Source organism: Paramisgurnus dabryanus, chromosome 11 (assembly GCF_030506205.2).
Source record: "Paramisgurnus dabryanus chromosome 11, PD_genome_1.1, whole genome shotgun sequence".
NCBI classification, from domain to species: Eukaryota; Metazoa; Chordata; class Actinopteri; order Cypriniformes; family Cobitidae; genus Paramisgurnus; species Paramisgurnus dabryanus.
This window is the reverse complement of record NC_133347.1, coordinates 32,183,752-32,205,078: the sequence shown is the minus strand read 5'-3', so window position 1 is coordinate 32,205,078 and position 21,327 is coordinate 32,183,752. Positions and strand designations below refer to the sequence as shown.

At 35.5% G+C, this 21,327-nt stretch overlaps 1 protein-coding gene across 1 annotated transcript; it reads right to left on the bottom strand.

Moving 5' to 3' along the window:
* Positions 1–1,043: 1,043 nt before the first annotated feature.
* Positions 1,044–15,865, bottom strand: gabrd (gamma-aminobutyric acid type A receptor subunit delta). The gene is made up of 9 exons (XM_065247796.1): positions 15,658–15,865; positions 12,066–12,181; positions 10,010–10,077; positions 4,226–4,446; positions 2,898–2,980; positions 2,562–2,699; positions 2,306–2,461; positions 1,950–2,158; positions 1,044–1,721 (listed from the first exon to the last, which is right to left on the bottom strand). Exons 1-9 carry the CDS (start codon positions 15,732–15,734, stop codon positions 1,410–1,412), a joined length of 1,380 nt encoding a protein of 459 aa, XP_065103868.1. The 5' UTR covers positions 15,735–15,865; the 3' UTR covers positions 1,044–1,409.
* Positions 15,866–21,327: the final 5,462 nt, after the last annotated feature.

Sequence of the window (21,327 nt, the reverse complement as noted above, 5' to 3'; positions counted from 1 at the left end):
TAAGATGAGTTTATATTAAACAATTATTTTAGACTCTCATTCTAACCTTCATTCATAAACTGTGGGTTTTGGTGGTCTCATTGCTTTTTGATTTGTAAAGTGGCTCATCTGTTTGATTCAAAATGCAACGTGGACATGAATCCTATAATACAATTAAACCATTTTATTACACGGCTGGAATACTTGATGCTGATTGGTCAGTCAGAACATTCTGAGGTCTATACAGTAATCCCCTGATAAAGACCACCATAGACTTACACAGATGATGATGTATTGACCGCATTTGCCTGTTGACTGTATGGTGTGATGTCACGTGTTTACTGGGTGTTGCACCTTTCTGTGATGATTAAGTTTGGTTGGGTTAGGTGCTAGTAAATACAAAGTAAAGATTGGTGAAAGATTGGTTAATTGTAATTACATATTCAGTCTTAAGTGACCCTACATGTAAATAGTTTATCAATTAATTAATTATAAAACATATATTATTTTAATTCTTTTGTGTTTTTCATGTTAAATTGTTAGTATGGTCATGTACTTTTAATATAATGAACTGCACCTTTAATTACAGATTTTTCTGTATGTTGATTTTTGTATGTTGTCATTAATAAAATAATACTTAAAATAACAGTTCAACGGTTAATTAACGGTTAAATTGACACATAATATTTGTAATTTTACAAACTTTTAATTATAATTTTAAATAATGTTTAACCACTGTAAATAAAATTGCAATTGGTTGTAAAAATAGGATCTTGTAAAGCTCCATAGAAGAGCAATGTTTGTTTTAAAAATCTTGCTTGTGCTAGATGTTCATGTTAAATATGAAACATGCCTGATGTGTACTAAGCACAGTTTGTTCAATAGCGTTTCAGTAAACAAACCAACATGCAGCAATAAAACAAATATATTGCAAGATTTCATGATGTAGTCATTTAAAATCAATAAAATAAAAGAAGTTTTACAGTAAATTCTGCCACTGGAGATAAAATATTGTTTATTATTTGCCATTTTGAAACTGAAAAGACTCAATAGGAAACAACAGGTCGTTCAAAATTCAACTTTATTCCAACAGCGCTCATTTATACCAGCACAGAGAAACTAATCTGATGCAAATATACGGAAAGAGAGGATATACTGAGATTAAATGACAACTAAGAGCAGATGTAGAGCAAAATAAAGGAAAGCATGAATATCACTGTAAATATGTTTCAGTCTTCCCAAAAAAATTAAACACAACCTATTTAACATATTTAAACCTATATTACAACAGTGCATTCGTGAGCATTTAATAGTTTAATAAATAATATCCTGTTATAATGTATAGATATTTCTGTATTATAATCTCTTGATTTGGTGACACATCAGTTTATTGATGTATATACATGCAGAACTTAATCCTTAATAACTCATTACATAGTGTAAGCCACCCAGTAGATGACATTAACCACAGCAAAGGTGAAAGGGAAGACGGCGCGAGCGTAGATGTCAATGGTGTCAGCATCAATGGGTCTACATTTACAGCATTTTTTGTCTTCGTTGCTTTCTTTCTGTACTCGACGGGACTGAGTGCCACGGGCTTCGCTGTCCTCCTGTAGATTAGGGGGAGGTTCAGTGGAGCGCTGGGTTCGGCTCTGTCTCTTTGAGATCAGAAGGCCCTGATTCATGCCAGCCATAGAGAGGGAGAACAGAACCATGGCCTGCTTTCCATTCTTCACCATAGACTTCAAGACAAAATAAACTGCATGTTTTTATTCACCATAAGTAAGATTTTGTCCCATGCATTGTGATTTCAAGTTCCAGACTTAGTATTACTTAACAATGGGAAAATAGTAAAGATTTATTACATATCAATTTGAAGATTTCTGTAAGATTGTGATAATATTCAGATAAAGATCATTTATTATTTATAGTGTCAGGTATAGGAAAGGAAAAGTTTGCTCAGTTTTTACCTCTGGTTTTTTGTGTGTCTTGACTTTGGCTTTCTCCTTCTTGCTGTAGTCTGCATTGTAGTGAGCAAACGCGTATTCAATCAAGGCAGCGAACACAAAGACGTAGCAGATCCAGAAATACACGTCCAGAGCTTTGATGGCGGATGCACGGGGCAACGATGAGCGAGCGCTAACCATCAATGTCGTCATAGTGAGCACTGTGGTGATCCCTAAAGAAAACAGTAACAGAAAATACAAGCATTTACGGGTTTGATCATTATTTTCTTTTGTAAACTATGTTGAATTTTTTCACTGGTATTTTAAGATACTGTATATTGAGAATATTTGATAAAAATATCTGAAATTAAAAGACTGACCTAAAGACACCCTCGCAGGCACAGCCGATTGGCTGATCCAGAAGGAAACCCACGACATGGCAACCAATAGGATGGAGGGCATGTAAGACTGGATAATGTAAACTCCTCGATTACGTCGTAAGCTGAAACGTAAACTGAGTCTTGGAAATCGGCCCGCTGTATGCAAAGAAAAGTTTTAATAAAGTTACAAAACGTATTTCAAATGACAGCAGTGGGAAGTGGTTAATATTGTTTTGGAGAAATTTTAGTTTCATACCAGATTTAAAGTTCATCATTTCTGTAACAAAGCGATAATCTGTGATGGTAAACTGAGACAGCTCCAGTTTGTCCAGTCCGTGGATTTGTGTCTGACTGTCTGACCAGTGATAGACAATATCCTCTGAAGAGTAACCATCTAACAAACAGATTTTCAGATAAATCATTCTTTCAGGCACATGTGTGTTTATTTTTTTATTATTTTAGTATTGTTGTTGTCATTTTTTCGAAATAGTTAGTCTTGTCTTGTTATTAGTTACATAATAAGATATATGTACATGTAGGTCTCTTTATGCCATTAAAGTTTTATTCCCCTGAACATATTTCCCTGACTCACAGCTTTCCAGGTCCAACATGCACTCCTGTTCATCCATAGGGTATTTGGTAAGGTCCATGTCGCAGGCCACTGTAGATGTAATCCTGAAAGAGATACAATCGCTGGAGGTGAATATGGTCTGACAATTACATACAAAAAAGACAATCGGACTAAAGCAACAGCACACAAACATTTCAACTGAGTGAGTTTAAAGTCCCATGAAATGAAAACCTAAAGGGAGAGAAGACACCCAAAAAGCCCTATACACCTAAGCATAAATAAACATTTGATTTATTATCTCTTCCATTAGTTCGAACCAAACCTCTATCCACATCTGTAACCTAAATTAAACTAAAGGTGGTTGCGCACCGGATGCGAAGCTCAGCGCTGTTCTAAAAAAATCGAACACATTGGGCTCTATGTTACACCCAGCAACGCAAGTGTCTTTTGCTAGTTTCCACCCTGTGCAATTATAATTTTCATGTTTAGCGCCACGTTGTTTAAATATCAAATGCATTTGCGCCCCCTTTTGCACCCATGGGTGAAAACGAGGTGTGTTCAGGCGCATTGTTGGCGCGTTGCTAATTTGAGGAAACTAAAATAGACTACGCCATTGACCAGCAATACGTTTTTTGTTATTTAAAGAGGGCATTAGTAATATGCGCATATAAATGGGACGACAATGAGTATACGCACACCGACTCAGGAAATTGCTAAAATCCCTGTCGCAGCACAGAGGGCCGCTCACATAGTTTAACATTAAATAACATCATATTTGTCCCAAATCATTAACGATTAACATTGGCTGCTAACATATATTTTGCATTTTGAAGTAGACGATATCTTACTACGCTCGCGCTATTTAATGTGCACTTCCGGTGTACGATACCTCCGAGTTGTCCTAGAGGCGACTCGACGCAGGCTTAGCTGCGTGTTCTGTGTGCGACCCCCTTTAGATCAATGCATCATCAGGTTCTGTGATAAAGTTTATTTGTCATCAACAAACCTGATGTTTATACTGACTGATACCCTGGTGAAGGCCGCCCTCTGTCGACCGGGAGCACGCGAAGAGGCGGGTGAATTCGTAACAGTAGCTGATTCTAAGACGTGTGCAATGTTCAGGATTTATTTTTTTTAGCTTTAATCTAAGCTTTCAAAGTGACTTAAAAATGAGGAGTACAAGTTACAACAAAGCTTTTCACCCCAAGCTGGCGGTAATAAAACAAGTTCTTTAACACAAGGTTTTAGGGTTGCTCAGATCCTCATCACTGCAGCCTTTATTAATTAAACACATCTGTCAATATTTTCCAAATCGATCTTTTACTGTGAAATAAAAATCCCAGACGTACCGGCTGCTGTACAGAATGACTCCATCAGGCTGCAAGCGGATGAGTTTGTTCTCCACTGTAACATCGTGAAACCAGGCCGATTTTGCATTCACAATGAATGTGTCAGGTACCCAGAGTTTGTCTACAAAGCGACTGTCCAGACCCAGAGTTTTATTTGTGTGGTTGTATGACAGACGATCGTCTCTCCAGCTCTGTCGTAGAAACACTGTCATGGTGTATTCCTGCAAACACAAACACACAACTGTGGACTTGATCATGTACTGTATCAAGAATATTATAAAGTGATTATTTTCTATAGGAGCAGCTGGGAATACAAAAGATGAGCTTATTATATCTAAGCCATTCTCTTCCATGTCATGTTGAATAATGAATACTGAGACTGTCTTGCTCCAAAATGACTATCAAAAAATACTTTTAAAGTGTTTCTTATAGGGCTCATATTCTTTTTACAGTTTAAGAGCAACTCTGAGTGAGGAAAAACTTAATTTGCACTGTAAAAAATATGCAGCATGAAGTTAAAACAACTTCAATTCTACCTAAAATTGTTTAACTTTTTTAAGTTAAAAATTGTTTACATTTTTTAAGTTAAAGTAACACAAATATTTGTTGATTTGACAAAAATGCTGCATTTTTTACAGTGTGGAGGTGTGGCTGACCTCATTGCTAGGCATGACACTTCTTTTAAAGACTGTGATTGGATGTCCAAAAAATAAGAATACTTTTCAAAAGCAGCTTAATATAGGTGTTCACTTTAAAATATAGGTCTATTTCTTGTTATAAATACATCAAATTTCCCTTCCTATCTACATAACTTATTTATTTTGTCCCATCTTGGTTCATCCAATGCAGTGCGCAATGGGATTATTCCTGGCCTCTCCCCTCTCACAGCACCACCTGTCTAGGTCTGCTATGGGAGGTTCTCCCTATTTCCTATAACAGCATATATTCCTATTCTCTGTTATTACAATATGTGCATATTTCACCAAAAACTTTCACATATGTTAACAGCAGATTTAGATCACCATAAAGTTAAAGCTCATGTGCATTTCATGCTTCATTAAAATGCTTAAACTACTGTAATAAATTACACAGAGACGCAAAGGCTACACGCAGTGTTTTTGAAGTAATATCCATAAACAAGGGATGTGTGTGTCCGAAAGCTCTAAAATGAATCCTTCAAAGGCAGCAGTCTAAGACATGAAGGCATCAAGGCACATCCAAATCCAATGTTTGGTTTTTTCCTGTCTCCTGAGATACCTTCATTGTCCTGTCCCACAATTCTATGCGTGGGCGTGCACAAGGAATGTGATTGGTCAAGCCTGGTCAAGTTCGAAAAATAAGATGGTGGAAGCACAAATTTAGTGTAAATAAAGTTATATTTTCACTTTTTACACCTTTTAATTGCATTTCTTGTGAGAAATTTCAATTGTAGTTTTCAAATATGGGATCAGTTATCATAAAGGCACTCTCTGTTTATATTTCAAACAGAATTCCATTAGGCTAACTATGAAGGCTGTCTGAATGCATTTTTCTAGGCTGATATGGCTAGTAACTATATCCCGTGTAATAATCAAGGGCTGTAATATGGGTGCAGCAGGCGCAATGATATTACGCAGTGCCCGTAAATGACAAACAGCTGGAAACAATGTGAATTGCAGTCCATGAGAGAATGATAGTACTGTAGTCTGGGGTGGGGTGGGGTGCCCTCTGGTGGCAATCACAGGCACTCTAACTGGTAACTGTGGCATAGCCCTCTTCCTGAGAAGCGGCTTACAGACACTCCTAACAAGATCAGAAAAGTCCAGGAGGTAGGTGAAGTGGAGGCGGACCAGGTAAGGGATGGAGGGCCAAGCCTGTGAAATGGCAAAAGCCCGGTATGGGTGTGGTGGAGAGTCCAGGAGGCTCTGGATCAGCACAGCCATCTTGGCCATGACAGGAAGTACAGGGAACTCAAATTCAGTTATCTTGGCTGTGACAGGAAAGACAGGAGACTCAGATTCAGCCACCTTGGCCATGACAAGAAACACAGGGAACTTAGATGCAGCCATCCTGGTTGCCTATGTAATTAGCCAGAGGGTGGCGGGACGCTTGGTTTTGCCTTTGTGGTAGGAGCTCTTATGTAGGTTAAAGTGTGCTAAGCGGCCTGTCAAGATAGGTTGTCAGTCGGGGGTAAATGTGTTAGCTATTGAGGGATATTGTTTGTTGGTAGGAGAGCTCTGGTCCTTCACATCATGGCCGATATAAATTGTATGGCTGAGGAAGGAATGGAAAGACTCTGCTGCTTTGTGAACTAAGCATTGAGATATTTTAGCCCTTAAGGAACTGTGCTATTACTGTGCCTCTCGCCAGCATTTATTCTGCCGGCTGCCTAGAGCAGGGACCTTGGCATTGGACTGTGGTTACGTCACGTTTGGCGGATTGACTTCGCTCCTGGACTAAGGCATCAGAAGCAGAGTGCCAGCTGAGCATCTAAATCATTATAGAGAACCTGCCTGCCTGCCAGTGGATTGCCAAAAGAAAAAAGGGGGGTAACCCGTTTTTAAATCTAAAAATAAAGAATTGTTTCGTTGACGTCCCGGTGTCCTGTTCTATGTTGCTCTTTGGTCTGGTTGTTACAATATAATGTTATAATAATATTCATCTAGTTTCACCAATTTTGTCTCTGTAAATTACTGTATATTTAATGTAACTACATTTCTGTTCATTCTGGTCTCATATCGGTCACACTGATTTCTTAATATCAGCATCAGCCATAAAAAACCCATCTCTGTCGACCACTTTACATTATTTTACATACATCCAGTAAACATCAAATTACATTGGGGTTTACCCTTACATATTGACTCTTTTTCAATATGTTTACTGTTAAAGTTTTTACTTCAGTGTCTTGCTATTTTGGGTAATGACCACTGATCTAAAGCTTAAAACAAATTGGATGGCAAGTCTCAACTGATAACTTTCAGGTTTGATCTTTTTTGTTTATTTCTGTAAATAAATCAATAAGAAATCTGTTTATATATAATGTATTTGGGATGGCATGAGGGTAACAAAACTGTGACAGAAGTAATGTGACTATTCTTTAGAATTTTGGCAAACATTACACATAGAGAAAATAGCTTTTCACAGGGTCAAGTGAGGTTTCTTACATTTCTTACATACACTACATTCATGTATTTGAGAATATTGCACACACATATCACAACATTTAAATGTATAATTTTTTGTCATTGTTATTTTGCAGGTGAGTTTCTCTGTTTATCATCCTCAAGTTGTTGTGCAGTGTTAACACGTAAAGGCTCTATTTTTATACCGAGGATATAAATACATTTGCCTTTTTCAGCACACCATCTGTGACCTGTTTAAAATCAGCTGCCAAGATTTTTCAACACTCTTTCACCAGTAACTAGTTTATGCCATGAGAAAAAAATTTATATTGCATCAACAATACATTGTATAATGTTATTAGCCACCCATTTCTAACTGCTATCACAAGTATTTATAACTACTTAAATAGGGAAAGCTTCAGACTTTTCTTTATCATGATTAAGAGCATCATTTGTCCTTGATAAATATGATGTATAAGACATATGTCCAGTCTCCATGAAATGGTTTTACCTCATTATGTTTCTTGCTGAAATACCATAATATCTCATATTATAAAATATACATATAAAATATCCAGACTGATCTCACGGAAAGTCGTGTTATAGTCACAAAAAATGTGATTAATTTATTTGTGTACATGGCATAAAATTCAGCTTTTTTGTGCCTTGAGCACAAATGTCTTTTTCATGTCACTCGCACACTGATTTCCATAAATAGTTTTCCGTGTCCTTTGCATGACTTTCTTTTTTGTGTTATTTTATGAATTGTTTTATCATAGTTGTTTCCTATTTTCTTACCATTGTCGCTTGGGGTTGGGGTTAGAGTCACTTTCTGTTTCATTTTTAGACATCGTAACCCAAACCCCAACTCCGACGAGAATAGTTTTAAAAACGAAAGAAAAACATGTAGAAACCAATACATAAACGTACATCCTAACCCAAACCCCAAATCTAACCCCAAGCGACAATGATTTAAAAATAGGGGAAAAAATGAGAGAGCAATAGATAAAATGACACAAAAAAGAAAGTCGTGCCAGGAACAGGAGAAACTATTTATAGGAATTTCTGCTCAAGCCACGAATAAATTAATTCAATTTTTCGTGACTATAACACGACTTTCCGTAAGATCATGTTGAATATTTCAGTCTTCCTTATTGTAGTGTACATATACTAAAAACTATAAAATATAGCTTCAACAGTTGTCCTGAATTAAAGAGAATAGCTGAGTTTACAGCACAACTATAACAATAAAGTTACGGGAAATTACATCAATGAGATCAGTTTCAAAACACTTTCGTTTTTTACCCAACTGATGAACGATAAACCATTAACACCCATTTATTTGAATTTAAAGCCTCTTCATACCTGGATAGTGTTTCTCTCCCTCAAAACTTTCCTGTAACGAACAGAGGGAGACTTGGCAGCTAGTTTTTGTTCAGCCTCTTTATACGTTCTGACTACAGATGAGTTGTTATAACTTATAAAATATAGTTGAAATAGGTCAACTTCATTTTATAAGTTGTAGCAACTCATCTATAGTCAAGATAAATAATAGTAAGTTTAAATGATTTGTGAATCTGAATTGATTAAACAAAACAAAAGAACACAAATAAGGCAGCAAATATTTTTCTACAATGCAGAAACACTTACTTATAATGAAATCATTAATATAATTAAAATATTGATCATTTTTAGATAACATCAATACCAAATTATTAGTTTCTAGGTATCAATTTATCCATACTGCAACATCAATGTGCACATCCCTTGTGTTTGACAGAAGTTTCATTTGCTGAGTTGTATTAAAGTGTCATATTTTTTTGCCTCATGTATATTGCATGGTTTCTCTTTTGTTTCCATAAATAACATCAACATCAACCTATTAACATAAATCATATTAACATGTCGTAAGAGGGAGCTAGAACAATATAAAACTTTCACAAACACATTTTTTAAAGGATGCAAAATATTGTTATTGTTATTGGCAAAATCAGAAATATTATCAACTCAACAACAAGTGTGCTACACTAAATAATTGTAAGCCCAGTGATCATTTTACTTTTTGAAGGCAATCAATTTGTATGCTTTTTCTACTGTATAAAGCACTAATAAATAAAACTGTCTTACCTTGCTGTAAACAGCCAGTATGGGGTAAATGTAGATATCTAAACCTGCAACCGATTTGACATAAAAGCTTTTCCAGTAAAGCAGTAAAGATTTTATAATGAATACCAGTTTGCTTCTTTTTCTAACACAAACCATTTTTCTACTGTATGACTTGAAACGATTTGTAATGTACTTCATAAGTCATATAGACTTTTATGGTGCTCTTTTGGAGCTTGAACATAAAGGTGAGCAAGAATAATAAATGAATTGTCATTGCATTTCTATTTCTGTGAAACCCCATGCAGTGTGACATCATGTCTTACTTGTGCTCCTCAAGAGAATGAGCGTTTAGCTCCCATGTAGTAAAAGTCAATGGTTATAATGCCACATGGCAGTCAAGAGTAGCAAATGCATATCGCCATGGCAACTGCAGCAGTTAAAAGCTCAGCATCTGTATTATTCACTCCCCCTTTCATGCCCACGGTGCTGTTCAGTGTTACTATGAAATGCTGGTGATATTTTATAGTGATCATCCGAGATGATACTTAAATCAGACACAATATCCATACATTACCATGTTGGCTTCTGAGATGTGGTCAATACTGGCAACTTCAACAGCCATGGCAACATTCACAGGCGGTCCTGTGAGAAAAGATAAATCAAATAATGACTTTTTATTTTGCCACATAAAGGTTGTGTGGCTATGTCTATGACACGGATGACCTTCTGAAAGAGAATAATAAATTACAGCTAAACATACAGAGCCTTGCAAAAAACATCAACATACTGTAGTGAACAATATTTCAAACAAAGTATCTTTAATATGAGCATTTGAGGTTAAATAAACCAATGTTGATGTTCTTAATAAAAGTGAGAACATAATTTACTGGAAATGTTTTTCATTTTTATTTCAGTTTTTATTTCTATTGTTTTATAAATACATTTTCTTGTAAAACCAATCCAATTATTCAAACCATGCCTGGCCTTTTACTACAGTAACCATAGTTTTACCATGATGTTTGTATTAAATATATGGTAATGCAAATGGTAATCAATCTGCCAAAACAACCTATACTTTTACTTAAATAAAACCATAGAAAATTCCTAAGGGAACCTCTAGATAATCCAGAAAATGAATTAATACATCATCAAATCCCTTTCAAACAAAAACAGTTTGCCCACTTACAAAGAAATTAAGTGTCTATAAATTTTTATGGTAAGCTTATTTTACAAGCTAAAAGACTGAATATCAACCAAACAATTCAGAAAAACACTTCACAGAAAGTTTATAAATTGGTTTTGTTCAGTGAATGAAATAAGTATTTGATCCCCTAGCAAAACATGACTTAGTGGAGAAACCCTTGCTGGCAAGCACACAGGTAAGACCTTTCTTGTAGTTGATCCCCGGGTTGATATGTTGACATCAAATCAATTGTGTTTATATGTTTTAAATTAACTATTGATCATTTTGGTATCATCTCCTGTCAAGGTCAATCAGTTAAGGTGAAGCTATATAACATATTGGAAATGGCCCCAAGTTACCAGGTTGTTTGTATAGATAAATGTTACCAATTTTAGAAGTAAAATGTAGTACCCTGTTAAAGAACAATAGAAACCATCCCAGTAATTATATTGGATTTAATGGTTTTAACATGAGTTTTCTTGGTTGTTATGAAAACTATAATGGTCTATGTGGGTCTCCACTGATATGTGTTCGGTTCTATTGGTGGGACCCTTAAATCCTATTGAAAAATGTCCCAAAACACACTACAAAAATAACTTTGATTTAATGGTAAAACGTAATGGTTCTAATGACATTTTAATGTATACCAATGGTTTCTATTGTTTTTTAGCAGTGAGTCCTAAAATTGACTATTGCAAAAAATATTTAATTTAGTAATTACGTATTTTGAAGACGTCAACACCAATATTTCACACAGATTTATTTAAAAGATCTATTAAAAACAGAAAATTCTGAGTCTGAGGACATGTACACCTTTGAGTAGAATGCTATAATATATGAGTTTTAACTGCAGTTTTTAATCTGTTTAAAAAATAAACAAATAGATAGCACCCTATCTGATGATAAATAAGTTTGATGTGAAAGATGTAAGATGATTTTTTCAATAACTGATATGGCACACACAAACACACGCACATTGATGCTGCACATTATAATTTATTTATTTATTTATAATTTATTAATATACTTAAATATGACTATTTGAAATACTGTGTGTGTGTATGTATATATATATATATATATATATATATATATATATATATATATATATATATATATATGTATATTTATATATCAGTCTTAGTCATATCTTAGTATATTAGTGTAAATTCAACATTTAATTTTTATTGGATTCATGTTTGTTTATGTGGCACACCTCTCACACATTACAAGACTGTCTCTTTGAAAACAGACCGAATATACATGCGCACTTATTAAATACTCTATAAATAGACTGTAGAAATGGAGCACAGGTTTGGCCGTCTGGGGTCTGAGCTACTGAGAACATAAAAATAATAGCTGCCAACAAGCTAAACATTAATGCCCAAAAAATAACTGCAGTTGTGAAATGTAATGTAACGTCACAACCTATAAATATCAAACTCACCTCCAATCCCTGGCCGAAAGTTTCGTGCATAGCCTTTCATTAAATCATCCAGATTAGGCAACCAGGATATTTCAATGTCTGTGCCTACATAGTCACCAATGTCATTCAGCATGGCTCTGGGGAAACAAAACAAAACAAAACAAAACCAAATCATCTTTAAGTTTTAACTGGATATAGATGTGTGACTTCAATCTTTTACTAACTGATTTAAAATGACTCTTCAACAAGAGGTCTGTCATCTCTACAGGTCTGCAGTAGTCAAGGTTTTCTCTTTCTAATGGTCTTTTACATACTGTGAGCTGACTTATATTATTTCTTTACTGAATGCTCACATTTTGAAGCATGTGACTGTTTTGGTGGCTTTTCCTGCCTTTAAAGCCAATAGCATTAAAATACATGCTGAGGACCTACTTAACAAATCTGGCCTTCACTGAGCTAGTACATTTGCAGACATTCTGATTTCATTTTGCTAATTGAATTCAAACTCTTGGCGCGACATTAAGGTAGAACCCCTTCCTAGAAAAATAAAAGCTATTCAACATTAGATCAATTATTTTTTATTTAACACATTAACATATCTGACGTGGAGCATGCCAAAATGGACATTATCCTATATCTTTGCTTTAGCCAACTGAAACTAAACCTGGTACATTTTATCACAACTGTGACCTGAAGATACCTGCAGAGTTTTAAAGGAATAGTCTACCCTTTTGCCATATTAAACTATGTTATTACCTAAACCTAGACAAATTAATACATACCTATCTTTTTTCAATGCGTGCACTGTACAGTGCATTGTGAATGTGTTAGCATTTAGCCTAGCCCCATTCATTCCTATGGTACCAAAAAAAGTTTTATTTTGTGGCACCATACTTACTGGTATAACTCCTCATGTAACAGTCTTTAAATAGGGAAACCACGGAAGTGTTTGATGGCTTCCCTGTTTGGTACCAGAGGAATGAATGGGGCTAGGCTAAATGCTAACACATTCACAACGCGCTGTACAGTGCACGCATTGAAAAAAGATAGATATGTATTAATTCGTCTAAGTAACTTGAGGTAATAACATAGTTTAATATGGCAAAAGGGTAGACTATTCCTTTAATACAGCATCACTGGTCTAGAGATATTAAAAGAAAATGCCTGAATAACTTTTGAAAACGTAACATTATTATGGTACATGACTCTTCAGATGAAGTCTCTATAGGTCTAAAATATATTAGGTAATATTAAAGGGACCACATACAAAAAAAGTTATGAAACAAAGCTATATCTGTACCACAATTATATACAGTAAAATATACAATAAGCGTACTTCACCTAATGCTGTACTATAGTGCACTAAATACCCGTAAGTACTGTAGTTTAAGTGAAAGTTACATAAGTGCATGCTAACCCATGTTTAATATGCCTTCTGAATTTAACCAATTCAGTAAATAGTAATGTGCCAAGCACTGGGAATCAAACCTGTGAACCTTTGGGTCATAAATAAAACTCTCTAACCACTAGGCCACAATTGTCCCATTTAAATTATGAGCATTTCATAATATCCCATCGGAGACAACAATCATCCGATGGTCAAAGTGACTTTTAATCAGACAGTCTGCCGGTCTCATTGTTGTCCTTTAGTATCACAACTTAATCTCTGATTTGATGCATTAAGTTGTGGGCTGTTCATAACTAGAGATGTTTGAGCAATTTCTAAATAAATAACTCGCTCTTATAAAGCACTTTTGTCTTTTTTTGACATGTCTGACATGTAATGAGATGAAAATGTATGATTTCCAGGTGTAAACAAATGCTGGGCTGACACTAAAAGTCTCTTTATCAAGAGAATCAAGGATTTGACTAAAGGTAAAGAGTAATTCAATAACAGATATGATAATAAAAACACAGTAGCCTATACTTGTGATGACTTTCAGCACCCAGCACAGTCTTTGGCTTCAGTATATTTTGGAGCCATGTCACTATTGGATCTAGATAAAACCTACCACCTCATTCACATTAAATGGGGTATGAGTGGAAGACAATTACAGGATATTCTGAACACTAGATCATGTCCCGTGGTCTTTCAAACACTGTGGCTGTCTTTCAAGATCTGGCCAACAACCTGCTGAGGAACATGATCCATCTGTCAGCCCCTCTATATTTTTTCCAAAAATGCGAATGTTTTAATGAAGTTTATATACAAAAGGAGCTACCCCCATTTAATCTTCTAATTATTTCCAGCATATAAACGCAGCCTCGTCTGCAAGCATTAGTTCTTAGGCATCCCTCCTTTATGTTTTTCACCTCTATAATTATCTGTAGTAGTCTAGAAGTCAAATGTGAGCTCGAGTTGAGCATCCTTCCCGAGCAGCAACCAAAGCCACATATACTACAGATTGGGCCTATGAACTTATGAAGTTAGGGCTAGTCTACAGAAATTACACTTAGCTACTTTTAATTACAAGCAAAATCCCTAACCCAGTAAAAAACTCATTCATTTGTTATTTTGTCCAAAAACACATTAACTAAACCTACAAAGGCCTATAAAAGCAGTAAAAAAAGAAAAATGTTAAGTCCAATAAAAAAGAGGCTCTGCAATTCGTGAACAGTTCTTAAAAATAAAATGATTATGAAAACTAATCCTAACACTGGATAATAAATTAATGAAAATGCTGACTGAAATGAATATGACAATGTAAGCGCCTGTGAAAAAGTTGTTTTCCTCTAAATACTGTAAAACGTATGGCCAAATAAAAGTATGTCATTGTCTTGATATGGGAGTATGTTAACTGAACAAAGGCTTAAAATAACATCTCACAGCCCCCACAGAGTATCATGTTAAGAAAACTGAGCAACACCTATCCTTAGCATAATAAATAACGAATAAAGACCGATTTACATATACAGTAAGTTTATGGCATCCTATTCATCTATAGCAATCTACCAGGAAACATTACTGCAAAGCAAAAAAAGATTTTACCAAGTGAGATACACACACAGTTAGTTGATCCTAGAAGAACATAGTTTTTTAAACAAACAACTTATCCCTAAAATTAGGAGGAAATGATAGATGATGGTGTAACCCCTAAACTTCACATTTACTGTAAACCTGTCCCTCAAATCTGATTGGTTGATGTTGACCCAGGTTCCACAATGATGTTGACCTAAAAACATCCCTCGGGTGACAAATTAAGCAAGGCATACATGTTTATGTATTTAGGCTAAGACCTATGCCTCATGTACAGAATGACAATTTGTGTGGAACTTAAAACCAGTCGACCACTATTTTTATATTTAACCTAAAACTATCGCATATACTGTGTATCATCTTTATATTTTACATTGTTATACAACAACGTGTTTTGTGATAGAGGCAGATTACAGTATAAAAACAGGATCACGACTCCACTGCTTCCAAATCACAATACAAGATCAAATAAGACAGAAATCATACCAGATCAGCAGTTTATAGTGTAAATGTTGTCAAATAAAGACTTTAGTCATAAAATAATACATTAAAATAGAATTAGATTGTAACTTTAGCTCGTTTGAATATGCATGAATAGGTCACAGATATGTAGATGAAGGACACGCGCATCCTCACCTGGCCGATCTGTTTCCCACCATCGACACAAAATAACACAACATCCACGACCACGAGGATAAAGAAAACGCGTCCATTATGCGCTAATATCATTTAAATATAGCAGAAATATATGATTCATTTACAGCCTGTGAAATAATATCCCGACCGCAGAGAAAAAAAATATACATTCTCTCTCTCTCTCTCTCTCTCTCTCTCTCTCTCTCTCTCTCTCTCTCTCTCTCTCTCTCGCAGATAAACGAATCATTCTACTCGGTTCTTTTAAAAAGATTCAATCGAACGATTCGTGTAAAATAATGGTTCGTTTTGGTCAGAATAAATTATAATTCGTAAGAGATGTTGAATATTGGATAATGTGTCAAATTTAAGTCAGTCATCCGAATATTTACAGTATGCTGGAAAAGACTCAACAATTTTATTTTGGCAAATGCAGAAAAATGTTTGTGGCAAAACTATAAAAACATGAATAAGCAAAGGTTACTGTAATAAATTTAAACTAAATCCAATCAATTTTCTATTTAATTTCTAATAGTTTTTTTTTTACAATTTTGCATTGTCAGATTTTGGGCGTCCGGCGGTGTACCTCTCATCGGAATTAAAGCTCGTATCTGCCTCAATGTATGATCTTTCTCCTTTATATAACCTAGCACGTGATATATAACATGATAGCCGCCCGCATAGCTGAACGGTAGGCTACAGATGGACTCGTAAAATGCTTCGCAATCCTGACTCCACTCATGGTGACTCATAAGAATCGGCTCATTTAAGTCACTCTGAGATGAATCTGACACGCGCGATTTCATTCCTCCTCTCAGCTCACATCAGATTAAAATCCTCCACACCACGCACGATAAAACAAAGCTCTTATATAACTCCAGCTCTGCCTTTCAGTCACCTTTAACTCAGTCAATAGAGCTGCCTGAATCAAAAACACTGGATTCATTTTTCAGACATTACAGCACAGTACTTCTGTTCAAAGACATTTAGGCTATATGCAGAAGACTGAATAAACCAATCCGCTATTTCTGCCCTATACATCAATAAAACACCCTGCTGATAAAAAACAAAAGACCTGCTTAAAAACCATCACAGAAAATCTAAAGGATGTAATGAGTATAATGGGAATTGTATTGTTTCAAAAGAAACTACAGTATAATGGTTTTTGATGGTCTATACTGCAAATTTGTGTTGGGTTCTATTGGTGGGATGTTATTTGATCATGAAAACCAAAAGCATTAAATCCTACTGGGAAAAAACTAAATACATAAATACATTTCATTGGTAAACAGCTGGTTCAAAGCTGGTTCTAAAGGCATTAGATTTTGTATTAAACCATTTTAATTTATCAAATGTTTTTTAGCAGGGCAGTCCTTTAACTTTTCATTCTACGAGAAAAGGTCTTTTAATACTTCGTTCTCTTAAAACTAGTTGTTTTTTGAGGTTTTAATACAGGCAGCTGCTAGTATGATAGAGCAGCAGTTCGGAACCATACAGTATGTTTTTCTCAAAATATAGCGTGCATCCCTGTTTCTATGGAAACACGGCAAAAAGTCACCGTTTTTTTCCAGAAAGTTGAAAGCTAGTAGTGTAAATAAATACTGTCATACAGCAAAGCATTTCACACGTGACAAACAATCAAATCACTAGCTGTGACTAGCTAGTGTCATAGTAGTCACACACATTACAGGTCATTGTCACAATCAGTTAATTGATGAGAGGAGAATATACAATGGAATCAGTGCAGAGTGAAGTGAAAGTGACATAATGACCAAAGTATGATAACCCAATCTCCAAATGTGACTTCTTAAGCCAAAATCTGTAACCATCCAGGGACGGGGATAGCACTGCTGGTTGTTGATGCGGTATATGATAGTACACTCACAGCCTGAACTTCACAACCAAGAAGGTTAAAAATACTGTTAATCTGAGCTGTCCAGGTCTTTTCAAATGCAAGTTATAAAGGTAAAATTTTTCCTCATTGTTAAATTGTATATTAAAAGTAAATTGTACAGCCTATAGTTCTCAAGACCACTTTTGAAAGGTCTTGGTATCGTCTTGGAATCGACCGCATTTTTACTCGCTCTTGTCTCGGTCTCAGACAAAGAGGACTCGGAATTTTAAAGACCACAACTGATGGCACATCACAAATTTTTTTTATCATTAATTTTATGCAGTTTATTCAGGTTTGGCATATGATGTTGGCATTGTTTAAGCATTGTTTAAGTTTCTCCCAATGACAATTTTTCTACACCTGCATTGTGTTAAGTGGATGGCAAGCCATGGAAAGACAGTTCAGAATAAATGATTAAGTTGATTTCAGCTCTTTATTTGCTTATAGACAAAGATAAATTCCCACATATCTGCAATGCCTTTAATTATTTTATCAACTTCTCTGATGGCACACACACACGCGCACACACACAGACAAGAAGTGCCTATGCATATTCTACCTTTTATCATAAGTGTTTTAATGCAGTGACTTGCACTGGTCTTGGTCTTGACTTGGTCTCAGCCTGTCTTGGTCTTGTCTCGGTCTCGGTCTCAGCCTCGGCCTGTCTTGGTCTTGGTCATGACTTGGTCTCGGTTTAGGTGGTCAGATAATGGGTACATGGTGGTCAAAAAGGGATTGACATGGTCAGAAACAATGCTCAGGTAGGTCGTGGCATTTAAACGCCGCCCAATTGGCACTAAGGGGCCTAAAGTGTGCCAAGAAAACATCCCCCACACCATTACACCACCAGCCTGCACAGTGGTAACAAGGCATGATGGATCCATGTTCTCATTCTGTTTACGCCAAATTATGACTCTACCATCTGAATGTCTTAACAGAAATCGAGACTCATCAGATCAGGCAACATTTTTCCAGTCTTCAACTGTCCAATTTTGGTGAGCTCGTGCAAATTGTAGCCTCTTTTTCCTATTTGTAGTGGAGATGAGTGGTACCCGGAGGGGTCTTCTGCTGTTGTAGCCCATCTGCCTAAAGGTAGTGCTTGTTGTGGCTTCACAAATGCTTTGCTGCATACCTCGGTTGTAACGAGTGGTTATTTCAGTCAAAGTTGCTCTTCTATCAGCTTGAATCAGTCGGCCCATTCTCCTCTGACCTCTAGCATCAACAAGGCATTTTCGCCTACAGGACTGCCGAATACTGGATGTTTTTCCCTTTTCCCACCATTCTTTGTAAACCCTAGAAATGGTTGTGCATAAAAATCCCAGTAACTGAGCAGATTGTGAAATACTCAGACCGGCCGGTCTGGCACCAACAACTAGGCCACGCTCAAAATTGCTTTAATCGCCTTTCTTTCCCATTCTGACATTCAGTTTGGAGTTCAGGAGATTGTCTTGACCAGAACCACATCCCTAAATGCATTGAAGCAACTGCCATGTGATTGGTTAATTACATAATTGCATTAATGAGAAATTGAACAGGTGTTCCTAATAATCCTTTAGGTGAGTGTATGTCTGGAATGTATACAGTACATTCACCCACACATACTATACAGAATATATATATAAAGTACTAGATTTCATTTCATTGTTGTCACGTGCAATTTTTGACGCAGGGTTCATGCAAGATACTCATTTGTGTCCTCAATATTTTTCTTCTGTCAAGGATCCTTGCTGTCCATTTAAACAATTGATCCTCCAGCGTTTGCAGTTAACACGCTTTACAGCAGATGAGCAACAACATTGAAGAAATGAGAAGCATACTTTAACTTCCTAAATTAATCAGTGTTTATGAACAAACTGGTAACATGAGAGATTCAAAAACGTGTTGCAACCTGCATGATCACATTTTATAAATGATTTTATAGGACTACTTTATGTCATTAGAAACTTAAACCCTCAGCTATGACAAATACGCCATATTAATAAAGTACACAATAGAGTAAAAAATTATTTGCTGCCTTAAATTTTCAAGTTTAATCAACTTAAGATGAGTCATTATAAATTAAAAATGAAATAAGTCAACTTCATAACAACTCATCTCTAGTCAAGATAAATAATAACTTAAAACCCTGAATTGATTAAACTAAAAAATTTAAGGCTGCAAAGACTTTTTTTAATGTACAAAATATTTTAACAAATATGACACATTAGTCTTGTAGATGGTTGAAAATACTGCACTCAAAAATACTATACATAAAAATACTGTATGAAAAAAAATAATATATATATACACACCTTTGAGTCAAATGATTAGAAACTGTAAGAAAGGGAATAAAAGCTGGTCAATCCTGTCTGTGTTCAGTGGCACGTGATAATGTTCTTATTTCTGCTGAAATCTCACTCTGATGGGAAAGTTGGCTGGGATGCAGATATTTTTGCCAGACTTGCAACCTTATGAAAAAATGGCCTTATGCTGCCCTCAGTATTGTGAAGCCAGTAAGAAGATGATGAAAATCACTGACCATAGCTGACACAATAGAGAAGCTTTGAAAAATCCCATACGGAAATGAAGCACCCAAAAGAAAAAGATCTAATTGCACAGGCTTGATCTTTTCATATTTTTGCATTTCAAGAACTTTTGCACAAACTTTTAACAACTGGTTAGGGCTAATGGCTTAACATCAATTTTCCAAAATAAATCAAAATTCTGCATTTACAAAGATAGAGTGCAAAGACAAAAAAATCACTGATAAATAACTGAAGTACACACACAACACTAATCTAACAGTTGAAACTGGAAACGTTTAAGTGGCTATACTGGTATCTGAGTGTTTTATTGACTATTGAATTCAACATAATGACCTAAAATCACCTGAAGTATCAGTCACACACAATCAGTTTTTAGGATATGTGTATGTAAATTAATTGTTATACTTCTGACATTTTCTGTCATTTCTATTTTTTTGTTCAGGATATAAAAATCACTAAGGTTGGTCATGAATGTGCAAGGACAGAACCCAGAAGCAGGTGGCAGATGAACACAGAAGTTTATTAAACACTAAACAGCAAAAAAAAATACGTGGGACAAAACAGAAACAAACAAAGAACTGACTTAAAGTAAAATAAAAACACAACAAATACTTGATGACACTTATACAACAATAGATATCAAACACAATAATAGCAAACACAAGGGCATTAAATAAGGGAGCAAATCATGAGAGGAACAGGTGACACGAATGAAACAATAACAAGGTGATTAACGAGGGGGCGGGGTCAGGAGACGAGACAGAGAGCACATGGCCTGAATAAACAAAGCCAGTGCTTTCACACAAAACATGGGACTGCCATGATCCACTATGACTGTGACCTGAAGACAGGACCATGACAGATTGTTAGTTGCAGTGGTGTATATGCATGGAAATAAGGATTTTAAGTTGGTCTGGATGTCTTTTATTAATTGACAACTTGTCTATGATCACCGCATCAAAGTGGATCTCTCATTATACCTTGATATGTCATACATATCCTAAAAGTAAAAAAAAGTTATATATAATATGTCTGCCGCATGATTAAATGAAAACGTAAATGTTTTAACATAAATCATCTTTGAGCTTTCACTGTTTTAACAACAGTTGAATCCTCAGATTATTTTAAAGGAAAACATCATGTTTTTTATATTTTTACTATGTTTTTACCTCAACTTAGATGAATTAATACATATCTATCTTTTTTCAATGTGTGCACTTAATCTTTGTACAGTGCGTACATTCCTTAGGATCC